The sequence below is a fragment of the Tamandua tetradactyla genome, chromosome 1, assembly GCF_023851605.1.
Source record: "Tamandua tetradactyla isolate mTamTet1 chromosome 1, mTamTet1.pri, whole genome shotgun sequence".
In the NCBI taxonomy this organism is placed as follows: domain Eukaryota; kingdom Metazoa; phylum Chordata; class Mammalia; order Pilosa; family Myrmecophagidae; genus Tamandua; species Tamandua tetradactyla.
Genome location: NC_135327.1, coordinates 180,555,480 through 180,568,927, shown reverse-complemented (window position 1 = coordinate 180,568,927; position 13,448 = coordinate 180,555,480). Strand labels below are relative to the sequence as shown.

Here is a 13,448-nt window from a genome sequence, read left to right as displayed (position 1 = left end):
CCTTAGTTGATCATAGATGTAATCAGCCACAGATGCAATAAACTGACTGATGATTTAATAAACATACATGAACTGTCCTTACAGTAATGGTTAGGCCAGTGCTTGCTTGACCAGACAACTAGGCACCATCACCTGGTCAATTTGACACATGAACCTAACCATCACAGTCATATAATTTTCCAGCTTAAAAGTAGTCAGGGTTTCCATAGCACTTAGAGAGAAATCAAAACCCTTGTCTTGCCATGAAAAGTTTGGCATAGTCTGGGCTCTGCTTACCTCTCCAGCTCCATACTGCTGTCACATGGTCATTCTTTCAGTTCTTGAATTGCACCCAAGATACTCCTTAGCTTCAGCTATTTGTGTATTTTGTTGCTGTAATGGAAATCTCTTTGCATGACTGGCTGTTTCTTAGAGCTAGGCCTTGGCTTAAATACCATTTCCTCAGAGGTCTATCTTGATGACAACCACCTCTAATTAAGTAGCACATAGTTCTTTATCACAGCACCTTGTTCTGCCACTTCAGAGAACTTTGTATGTCATAATTATTTATGCATCTTACTTGTTTGTTCTTTGCTATCCAGTTCTTCTGTTGTAAGCTTTAGAGGTTATTCGTGGAATTGATCCCAAACTCATTTTACCAGGACACAGAGTATGTAACCAATGACTATATTGAGTGAATGAACTTTTTAAAAAGGTCCTTTTTTTTTTGCAGTGTTTAAGAACTCTTGATCTAAGAGGATATTTTGAAGATGAACTTTATCACAGACTATGACTCGTTTGAGATTCTTAGTTAAGAGACATTATGCAGTTTATGTAATGTCAATGAAAGAGCACAAACTTTAGAATTAACATGGCAGGGTTTAAATTGTATTTCTTTTCAACTAGGTTGTAGGTACCTCTAGAGCAGGGATCTAGATTAGGAATTGCCCATCATGGTACCCTGCACGTAGAATGGTGCCTGACACATGGAAGATCTTTAATGAGTATTTGTTGAACTCCTCTGAATTGAATTTTTCTGAGCCTCAGTTTTCTTATCCAGAAGATCCTTTAACTCTCTATGTATAGTATTGTGAATAGAATTAGCTATTTTAAATAATTGATCATTGTATATTACTGCTAAGAATACTGAATATAAACTTCTGATAATGCTTCACCAGTATATTAACACTTATATTAGCCCTTCCCTTACTCAGTGCTTGAAGATTGTGTATGAATAATTCAGATTATTGATGAACAGAAAAAACATATAGTGTTAGAAAATCTCCTTTGCTATCTTAAAAGCAGTGTAGCAACACTCATATTTGCAGTGGAAGAATCCTGAATCTAATTTTAGTTCAATAACTTAGGAGATATGAATAATGGTCAGAATAAAATAGTGTGAAAAATGAAAGTGCCTAGAAAATAAGAATTAGGGAACTTTTTTTTCTTATTGGTGCAAATGATGATTTAAAAAATGGTAACATCTGATTTAATTTTCAAGGAAATTAGGTTGAAAATTTCATTCAATTCACCATACATTTATTGGATGTCTACTTTTTTCGAACTGTGTGTAAGCAGCAGAAGAAATTTATAATGGTTTAAAAAGAACTCTGAATAAAAGGATGTTTGACATATCAAATCATAGTTATAGATTGGAGACATTTCCTGAGTTTCTTCTTTATTAGTGCTTTTAAGTTACTTTAGAGAACTCTGCCTTAGTTTCCTACCTATTCCCTAGATAAAAGATATTAAAAATATTTAATAAATGGTAGAGTTGTATATATTCATTTTTAATAGACAGCTAAAATATGTTGTTTTATTCCCCAAATAGACTAAAATTCATGGTATTATGTAAAAGGTAGCACAATGATTCATTACATTAGTTTCATAATTTCTAAATAATTGTTGATTTGTGGAAATTGTTGGTTTAGCCTTTTATTAATTAGAACTGTCACAAACTAAAAATCCCCTCAATCAGCACAATTTGACAAAGGTAATTGCATCAACTTCTTTCAACATCACCCCCTTTAAATTGATAGTCATTAGGTGATTTACAGTCTAAATAACTAGAGAATTTCTCTTAATATCTATGGTATCGTTCATTCCCCCTCAGCTTCTGCTAAATAACTGCAATTATATTAAATTGTTTCTATCACTTATAATACTGACATTTAAAAAAATTCAATAGTTCTACTATTGACTCTCACTGGAATCATTTGTTGGTATGTCATATTGAACTACATTGAACAGAATCTTTCAGAGTAAAGGAGAGAAACTGTGAATATGGTTAGGCACAGAGATTCTGCTGCCTGGGTTTGAATTCCTGTCCTCATCCTTATGCTATAAGTAACCTCTCCACACCTTGGTTTCCTCCTCTGTAAATGAGGATGATATTCATAATTAAAGTAATACCCTGCAATAACATGCCCTATAATGATGTGAACTGGGATATGTCACAATTACCAGTTCATTCCAGTCCTCTCTAGCCCTTATTCTTTTTCTTTTAAACTTTTATTTTTATTGTATAATATAACATATATATAAAGCAAAGAAAGATATAAGCTATAGTTTTCAAAGCCCTCCTCAACAAACAGCTACAGGACAGATCCCCTAGCCCTTACTCTTAACAGGTGGTGAGCTAAAATTCTTAGCACTGGTAGTGGTCATAACAGACTAGCATAAATCTGTCTGTGAAACAGAAAGGTTGAGGCTCTGGTACCTTCATCCCCAGTAATACTGTAGATTTGAGCTGATGATACGGGCACTATAACTGTGTAGGTCCCTGGGATTGCTGCCACTGCCCTGAAGCCAAAGCCTGCCATGGGACCCGGAATGGTCCATATGCATAATTACACTAGTGCAGAACCACCACTAGCTGGGTAGAGCCCAATTTTCTGAAAGGAAGCAATACGTTGTCTGGCAACATGATTTGTGGTCAGATAGAAGCTCGTTGAATTAGTATCTGGAGACCTCATATCAAAACTTAATATTCTAGTTGCTGGATAATGAGGAGGTAGGAGTGGTCTCCAATGGTGGGGGGGTGGTGGAGGCTATGGCAGCAGGGTAGGAGCCAGGGAGGTGACAGGGGAACGAAATTGCAATTTGCCAGCTGATATCAAAATATTTCAATATTTTAGCAACTCATGGGACTTGACTGGCACACACCAACTGAATAGCATCTCTATTCAAGAACATTTTTCTGATGATTAAGTGAATGATTGCATGTAGAGCTTTTTAAAAGTGCCTGGCACACAATTTGTACTCAATAAATGGTACCTATGATTATTAGCTTCTTTCTGAGAACAATATAGGAATTGTATCTTTGTTTTCTTAAATCATGGCAGTAGGGAAAGCAAGACAAAAATTAGACTAATTATAGAAACCATTATGCTTCTTTATATCTTATTACCTTTAAAAGACCATTATTCCCCCAGGATCTTTTTCTAGTTTTAATTTAAATTGATTTGACATTTATTAAGAGAAATAGATAGGGTATTTTGGTACTGATAGTGCAATGCCTGTTAAAGTAATCATGTCACCCCGAATTTCATGCCTTTCTAGAGCAATTTTTTTTCTTTGACACTGCTCTGTTACTTTGTCCCACTGAACTTGCTTGAAAAATAGTAGGCATTTAATAAATATTTATTGAATGACTGAATATATATTTAAGACGAAAGGATTTGTATATTTCAGGAAAGGAAATATATATTTCAAAAGGAAAGATATGTAGATATGTTAGCTTCATATAAAATATGTTTTCTTAGAAAAAGCAAGAGAAAAAAATTAGGACTTTAGTCCTAATAAAACTTTAGGTTTGTTGGTAAAAGAAGGATAAGTTATATGTAAGTTATAAGAGGTTACCTGCATCATTGTGCCGTATGACAACTTTCTCTGTTAAAACATATCCTAAGAGCTAATGGTAATGGGTGCTACTTAAAAATCTGATCCAGGAGTTACTGTCTATTTAGGAGGAAAAGGAATTTATGTGTTTCAGACATCTCCATGATTTGACTAGGCCTTGAAAACTAATCTGTTTTATGGTGTCCAAAGACTGTTTAAACACAACATCATTGCAAGAACATCACAATATACCCATATTTCTATGTCATGTCTTCCTTTTGGCTTTTCTATTCCTCAATTTCCTAGTGAAAAATTCTCACTATGTCCAGAGTCAGGAGACCTGTTTCTTTCTGAGAATTTTTAATTCTTCTAACAATTAGTTCTTTCTGGCTAGAATGTTCAGCAGAGTGCATGCCTGGCACATATAAAGTATTAAATATATATATTAGTTAAACTGAGTTGCATATTGGTGTTTCAGCTTTTCTCCTCTACCTTCTCACTACTTTTTTAAAAATTTCTTTTACCTGCCTCAGTTACTTCCCAGCCCAGGATCTGCTGGCAGGTTCACAAATCTGCACAGAGTTTTGCTAGGGAGAAAGTATAGTAACAGCAATCCGATATGGCTGCCTCCCACTAGGAAGAATTTACGCTGAAGGAGGCCGTGATAAGTGGCAATTGTAAATGCAAAAGATCTCCAGGAACAGTGAATCAGCTTCACTTTCCCAAGTGCATTCAGGTTTATCCAACTAATCATTGCTCCGCGTGTCCCTTTTATGTGTTTATATGAGCTTAGCTTATGATTTAGGGAAATCCTTATCCTTAAGACACTGAAAATCCAATATTGATGTTTATAAACTAAAACATATTCGTTTTCATTTTGTTTTCCCACAGAATTTTGTGCGTCATCACTGGGTGCACAGGCGGCGGCAGGAGGGAAAATGTAAGCAGTGTGGTAAGGTAAGGGGCCCAGGCACCCCATGGCCATCGCAGGAGGCTCCCTCAGGCCTTGCACGTACCCCAGGTAGATGAGCCCTGCCGCCTGAACCCACTGTTCAGTACACTCCCTTTCCTCTCCAAAAGACCATATTTCTCCAAGTTCCCTTTCCTTAAGAGAAAGGGGGTTGTTCTGGAACTCACCACAAGAGGCAGTAGTCTTAATAGGAGGAATTAGCACATTTTAAGAGAGATGGATACACTCTTCCTTCATGCAGGAATTTTAATAAAATTGAAAGATTTCTCCAGTTCCTGGAAAAAGATGGTCCTCCTCATTTGTGGTTACAAATGTACTCTTTCTCTTTTGGTATGACTGTTTATATAAAAGTTCCTCGTGATACGGTGCCATTTTCAACAGTGAGGCAAGATAAGGGATTGGTGGTATATGATCATATACTGTTAAACTCTGTAGATTCCATATACTATTGACTTCATCAGATTTGAGCTATTATTATTATTATTTTTTTAATGGACAAAAACTACTTTAGAAATACAAGGATCCTCTGGGAAGTGGTGATGAATCACCTTATAAAGATTTTTTAAAATGACATCAGTAACAAGAGGATGGATATCAGTAAATGGAAGTTTTGATTTGGTGGGGTGGAAGGTAATTTTGAAGAGTATGTTCCTCCTTAGTTAATTATTAATTTATTCATTCATTTGACTCCTCTGGGTCAAACACTGTGTGAGCTGACCAGTAATGGCATTTTTGACGATAGAGGGAAGCAAAGAATTTGGCTGCTTGAGGCAGGATTATTGAGGGTGATTGAGACTTGGAAAAATTTTCACTAATTTTGTTGTTTTTCCCAGTACTTGGAAGACGATGTCCTTCTGTTCTTCTCTGGAAGGCTACATACTTAGTTTCAAAGACAGTGTCCTCCATTATGACTAATACCTCCTCCAGTTCAACCCAGTGGCTCTCAATTGGTTCCTTCCTGGCCTTTAAAGAAGTTGGATTTAAAAAGTTGAAAGAGGAATAGGAAAAAAGAGAGAAAGTGTGGGAGGGGGTTAGAGCTTCTTCCCAGCCACGTTAAATAGCTGGGAAGAGGAGATCAGACCTATATTCTCACATTGCCTTCTTTCATAGGATCGTTCTACTTTTTCCTTTACAGTATTGCCTTGGGATATATGGATTTTTCTTATTTAGTGGATTGTAGATGATCTACAGATTTTTTATAAGAATGCTTGTTTGTGTATGTGTATAAGAGACAAAGGGGGATAGACAGACACAACAATTTTTGAGTCAGAGATGTGAAGTATAGGAAGCATCTGGATGAAGAAGTTCTTCACTTTGCAAAAATGTCTTCACTGGACATCCTATTAGCTGGCATCATCTCAATAACTTTCAAGCCATAATGGGTTTGGAGTAGTTTTATTAAAAGAAAATCAATGAACATTACATATTTTTGTGGCAAGTATTCCCTAGTGTCATATGATACTCTCCTTTCTGGTTTTGTCTTCTCTTGGCATAGTAAACCAAATGGGAGAAACTGGACTCCCTGTACTCTGAATTGCTAGAGCCGTGTCTCTTTTCTTGCCTATTGTTCTCAGGTAGCCTTGTTGGATGCCCACAGCTCTGGGCACAGCACAACTATCAAGGGGAATTCAATGATCCCAGCTGTTTCCACAAGATTCCCATAATATTGCACAATTATATTCATCTCCTATGTTTAAAATCCAGCTGCTCCTGAATTCTTGGAGATACAAGCTGTTATGGGATGGGATGGTTTTAGACCTTTGGTCTCCTTCCCAGATAATAAAAAATCCTCCTTTAGATCCCAGGTCTACCCTAAACTATAGGAAAGCTTGTGCTCCTATCTCCATTTATTTATTTAGTGATTAAAAATTAATTCTAAGCTTTGCTACTGTTGCATGATATTCATCAGTAGAGTTGCACATTTATACATATCCAGAGACTTCAAGTCAACCACACATATAGATACACTCGTACAAATACACACTGTTCTATAATTTACCTGTTGAGATGGGGTAAAAAATAGTCACTGCACTCAATAAAACTTTTTTTCTTTCAACTAGTGGTTTACAAACTTTTTGGGTATTTAGGGAGTGTTCATAGTTAAAGAGTGTTTATGGTTTTAATTTCTACTTTTTTAATCAACAGTAAATAGCTATTTGAACTGATTTTCCCTTGAGCTTTGAATGTGTATTTGGTTGAGTATGTGTGGTATATAATAGATATTAAGATGAGATTGCCCATGATTCAATTACTCAACTCGTTAACACTTAGCGAAATACCACAGTCTGCCATATTTATGACCATTGCATAGTTTTACATTGTTTTTATTCAGAGTCTTACGTTAAGTGAGAGTCAGAGACCAGACAGCAAACAAATGGTACAGAATTTAGTAAAGAGACTGTTTACAAATGTGTGAGTACTGTATAGGAAACCACAAGGGACAGCAGAGAACTCTGAGACTAGTCACAGCGGGGAGTCCTGGCCAAGCCAAGCCTGAAGGGACGAGGACATGGAGAAAAACTCCTTGACAGGAGCTGTAACCATTAGTCATGGGACTTGACCAACCTCAGGTGACTTAGCAGCTGGGGCAATAAATATTCTAACCTCATTCATCTTCACTCACCAATGGCCAAACTCGATAGAAGCCAGAGCACAGGGGAAGGGGGCTCTGTTGATGTAATTCAAAAAAGTGAACTTTTTACAATGTAAAATTAGGTAGAGAAGGATGGGGCCTGAACCCAGAGGGGCAAGCAGGATTGATCTGGCACGTATTGTGTAATTTAATGTGCCTCCAACCAATGGTTAAGAGCAGGATGCGTACTTATTTTGCAAATGTACCTCTGGGTGATCTTCACCAGACCTACACATTATGTTCATTCCATCAAAAATCTCTTACAACAATGTGAGTGGTCTGCAGTACTTTAAAAAAATCAATACACAATGAAAAAATTATAGAGATGATTAAGGCTGATTTGACTTTTCATTTTTGAGGGAATAACTCATAATAACCCAGTATGATGCTAATTGTGATAAAATGTTTATAAATCCCAACTGACAGTGTATCTTTTATTTCCTTGTTTAGAGACATACTGTAAAACTTATAAAAATAAACCAATTAATATTTTGAAACTCAAAATCCAAAGATTTCAAACATTAAGTCTCAGAAGCAGCTTTTGATGAAACAACACATAAACTTGGGTCTACATTTTTAATACCTCTCCAGCTCCCTAACCAAACATGTCACATTATTATGAATTGTTTGTCCATAAATCATATGTACTTTTGCATGTCATTAGTTTAAGTAAATGAAACAGGACGCAGCATTTATTCAATGGGAAAATATCAAAACTAATCTTTATTTATGATGAATATTGTTAAAAGATAACTTATGGTGCAATATTTCAAATGTACACATCTAAATGAAGTATGCGTAACAGTATCTTGTAATGCAAAAATAACGGAATTATTAAAAACATTCCTTGGAGGTATAGTTGCGATATTATAAGAAAAGTGAAAGGGGTTACAGAGTCTAAAAATAATGGAAACTACTGACCTAGTGTTTTTAAGGGCATTCTTTTATCATCCTCTGACAATCTTACAATATGTGTGCCCTGAGCGTCAGCTTTCAAGTAACTGTGCTAGATTAGGGATAAGGAATGGAAGTCCAAGGGTAAGGGTCCATGGTCTGGTTAGGCGAGGTTGACTATTTGCCTGTCTGTATGTCTGTCCCGAAATAATAGAGGAATCTTTTGCATTGAGGATATGTGGAGCAGGAATGCAACAGCGGCAAGGAAATCAAGCCTCTTCTTAGACACCCTGTCGGCAAAATTGCTAGAAACCTGGCTTTTCTTTCTGATCTTGGCTGACTAATAGGAGAGAGGCTGAAGGTTCAGAGCAATATTCTTTGCTGTAATTGCCAGATTAAATCACTTAGTTCTTTGTAGAGTAATTTTGCTACTGCAGTAACTCCCCTGGCTTTTGTCATGGTTGATATCCTAGTGTCTGTAGCTAATCTGATGCTCTGGTCACTCTGGCAACTTTTGTTACTTCTTCAGAACTACCCCTACCCCAGTACCCAATTCTGGTTGCTTCTGCTGGTGCTGTTGGAGCTTATGAATCCAGGTTACCCAAGGCTCTGGCCAGGGTTGGAGTGGGGGCACTTTAAGAGATTCCAAATGCCCAAGAATCCTGCTCTTGGCTCCTCTACACCCAAAAGGCAGATGGTCCTCTGGGACAAATGACTTCATGTCTTCTTCCTTACTTCTTCCATGAAACTGATTCTGCTTCCACACATTTACCTTCTTTTTTTTTTTTTTTCCAGAATCTGGCCCTAGAAATAGTTATATCTCATGATAAAACTGCAGTTTTGACTCCTAGTCTTTTTTTTGTGTGTGGTCTGGGAATTGAACTTCGGTCTCCCTCATGGAAGGTGAACATTCTGCCACTGAACCACCTATGCACCTCTGGCTCTTGGTCTTTTTATGGGATCTATTCAAGTACACATTCATAGGTGCTTTCTCTCTCTTTCCCTTTATTGAAATATAAAGTAGATATTAGCAAATAAAACATTTTATTAAAATGACTACTTCAAACATAGTGATTTAGAAATAGATGAACATATAATAAAAAACACAGAGCCAACAACTTTTTAAATGTTTTTTACCTATTCAGAATTATCACCTAATATACGTGCTAATGCATATTATGCAAGGTTATTGCCCAGTATGTGATGAATGTGTGTCTCACATTTTAGATGCCAGCTAATAAAAGCTAGTTCCTTCCTTTTGATCCACATGAAGATCAAATCAATTGCAGGTTACGTGCAAATGACAATAAAAACAGTTTAGTATTTTTCAAGAGAGAAATAAGAAATGTTGTATATCTCTGTTTTTTAAGTTTGGAAAACCAGGTAAAAAATTTTAAACTGTAAAAATGATGTATAAATACAATATAAAGATCATAAATATAATATAATGATCTTTATATTTCCAGACCATGCACCAAAAAAAAAAAAAAAGAAACCACAAAGGAAAAAAAAATAAATCTGTGTATAACATAGGAAATAATATAACATTTTACATAACATTATCCTTGTCAGACAAAAGACTGAAAGCCCATAAAAGGGGGGGATGATAGAAAAAGAAGAATTGGAAAGATGAAGACAATAAATATATTAAAGAGAAAAATTAAAGAAGAAAGTGAGAAACATGAAACAAAATGGGAAACTGGGAGAAGAAAAGAGAGGAGTGATGTAGGAGGTGAAAGCAAAAGGGATAGAAGGAAAAGAGAAGGCGAAGAAACCATCAGTGAATGAATAAAAATACCTAGAGGATGAGAAGGGAAAGTTTTGAAGCTTCCAAGGCAATATTTACAAACTGGACATACTAAGATTTCAAAAGGCATGCAAATCCTCAGTCTCCAAATCCTCATTCCCCATTTGTCTCTTTCGTAAAACCTAAAACTGATTTATATGTCTGAGAACACTTTTGTAGTTCTCTGTGCTCACCTCTTTTTCAAATTGCTCTTCCCAAATCACTTTATAAAGAAAGCATACATCTCACTCTTTGTCCTCGGTGTAAAAGCCTGGGAATGTCAAAAGAACTTAAAACTGGTGTCAGCAAAGCCTCCTTTAACTACAAAGGAAAAAAAAATATATAAAGTGCAATGAAGTGAAATGTCAAGAAGGAAAAAGAAATTATGTAAAACTCCCTTTTGCTAAAGGAAATTCAACACGTTTATATATTTAAAAAATGAACCCATACAATGATAAACAGAGCCAATGTTTAGTTTATTTACTATCCAGGCAGAGAAATGCTGAATAATCAGTAGAGAAATACACTGAGCTGTGAACTGAGAAGCAAAACCCAGGGCTTTTTTATGAATTAGGAAAGAGAGGAGCTAATGACAGCTCTACTGATGAATAATTAGTGCTTTCTCTCTATAGAGCAGAATTAATCCAAAAGTATATCTACAACTGGTTGAACAAGTCAGGTTAATCTAAAAGTACATCAAAATTGGCTAAAAAATTGGTCACAAAAGCCTCTTCAATTACTTTGATGAGAGTCTGGTATATTGGTATATTAATTCATTATTTTTCAACTTCACCTAGTTAAAAGCAATTGTGGTGAAACACAGCATTTCGTTTTGATACCTCCTAAGTAAATGCTGCTGTTCAGTGGAAAATTTTCCTTTTGTAGTCTCAACCTCATGATCCTTCCTTATAAAAGGATAGACACATTATTACTTTTTCATATCTAAGCCAGCATTTCAAGTCAGAGTCCCCAAGAAACAGACAGTAAGACCAAGATTAATGTGCAGTAAATAGATCAGGGAAGTTTTGCTGATGGTGCAATGCACCACCTCCAGAAAGCAGAGAGGCCTACCAATGACTTCATTCTTAGTGGTAGGAATAATGGTAGTGGTAGAAAAGTATAAAGCAATAACTTTTCCTTTAGTTTGGAGAGGATATTCCAGCATGCCTTGGACCACAGAATCATAAAAGTTTTACTGATGTGTGGGGCCTTTGACTCCTCATATGGTCCCCCCAACCCCACCTTTCCTGCCAAGTCCACCAATGTACTTGCTACTTCTTGTCATCAATGTAGTGGGTTAAGTGATGTTTTGCAGAATGTTCATATCATTTGCATTATATTAGGATAAAGTATAGAAAAGTTAAAAATCCTGGGACAAGGCTGTAAAAGTACACTGTTAACTCTCACAAGTAAATGCAAACAGTTTTTGATTCTCCTTCCAGATAGGGAGGAAACAGAATTTATTTGCCAAACCAGTGACCTCATTGTCTTGTACTTGAGGCCAAGAGATTGCACATTTGGCACAGTAGCTGCAAGTAGGGTACATTGAATTGAATTTGTGCTGGTCCAGTACACATCCTCCAGTATCTGTCTGGGTTTTAAGGAGCCAACTGGTAAAACAAAGGGAGGTATGAAAGGGAGCACTACTTCTGTCTGCTTTAGCCTATAAGGCTAGCAATCAGATAATTTTTTACAGCATAAGCATAATACCATGATCACAACCTTTGATAATATTAATTTAATAGCATTTTATACCTATTATGTTTGAGGATGTGGAATTGGTTTTGATTTAGATCATGACTAGAAGAGTGGTTTGGGCATCTCATTTGGGTTTCTTCACTATCATAGCTCTTACACATTAGTCTTGAGGAATCAATTTTGCAGTTTTTCCAACTGCGAAGTATGTGTTTGAAACTGAACAGTTGGGGACCAGGGAAATGAATTCTAATGGATCTGTGGAACCAGTAGACATACTATAAATCAGATCTGGTCCAGGATTCCATTTTTTTAAAACTGAGTTCCATATACTTCTAATGGAGAAGCATGATGGTATTACATACCCAGCTACTAGGGTATATATATAAACCGGGATCCATGTCCAACAGTTTTTTAAACATTCCTGTATTTCTCTTTCCCAGGTGTACAGCTACCCAAGTAAATGACCCTATGTCCCTTTAGGAAGGAACTGAGACATATTGCCATATACCCTTGCTGTGATCTTTAAGTGTTCTTGGGCACTTATCCTCTACTTCCATCAATGAGCTATGTCTCTGAAAACTGACTCAGGTCCAGATACAGAGCAAAAGAGCATAACTGTTCATTGGAGCATCTACTCACATCTCTCTTGATAATCCATTCTTGATTTCTCTTCATTATATCAATTGAGCAATAACTTGTTGTTTGATAATCCATTGTGCTCCTAGGAATATTATGTTGTTTTAAGCATTTCCATAACTCTCTGCAGATCAGATCCCTCTGGCTGCAACTCCAACCTTATAGTTATTGCATCCCATTGCTACTTATTGACAACTCCCAGCTGAATAGCCTTGATAAGAGTACCACTTCTCCAACATCATGTTCCCTCTTCAAGGGCAGCCCACATTCAATGACTGTCAGTGCTGGATTATATAGGCAGAAAATATTGAAGGGAAGTCCCAGATCCAGAGCTTCCTTTAGGGTAGCTGAGGCTTTATAACTGAATCCAGTTCAACTACACTCTCTGCCCAAATCTACTTCCTTTACTCATCCGTAGTAATTTGTCTTGAGGGCACTCCCTAAAATAAGCTTCCTGAATACCAATTTCCATCTCAGAATCTCTTTCCTTGGGAATTTGACCTAAAACAGTAACATGAGTGGTCCAAGGAAGCAGGGACTAAAATGGAATCTAGGGGCTGGATCATCTCTATCTAAAGAAGCAACATTGATGCTCTCACTGTCAGTAGGTGGAATATATACAAATTCTGTGTGTCGCAGTGGTGCAATTGTGAAACTTTTACTGGTGGAGATTGAGATAGAATATAGGTGGAGAGGATTGTACTGGTGGGGACAATATTTCAGGCATTTGAAAAATTGGGAGAAGTAGTAATTTTATCTATGGAATTGGATGTCTGCTGTTGGGGACAATTGACATATTGGAGACCCACAGTTAAAGGGTTAGAATAATTAATCAATTATTAAAGCTAATTATGAATATCAGAAAGCCTCCTTGGCCAAATAAAACAGTTCTTATCTCCTGCACTGGTAAGATAGAAAAAAATAGTTTCTGGTCACAATCTTATTTATACAGTAAACAATGCTTCAGAGAAGATGGAACTAACTTTGGCAAGTTTGCTAAGCAATGTCATGAC

The 13,448-nt window shown here is 36.5% G+C and overlaps 1 protein-coding gene across 1 annotated transcript in view; it reads left to right on the top strand.

Annotated features, from left to right (window-relative positions):
- DGKI (diacylglycerol kinase iota) overlaps positions 1 to 13,448 on the top strand; it is a 506,760-nt gene that overhangs the window by 212,490 nt on the left and 280,822 nt on the right. Inside the window, 1 exon segment of the mRNA XM_077143510.1 lies at positions 4,711 to 4,776. Within this exon segment, the coding sequence (XP_076999625.1) occupies positions 4,711 to 4,776 (66 nt within the window).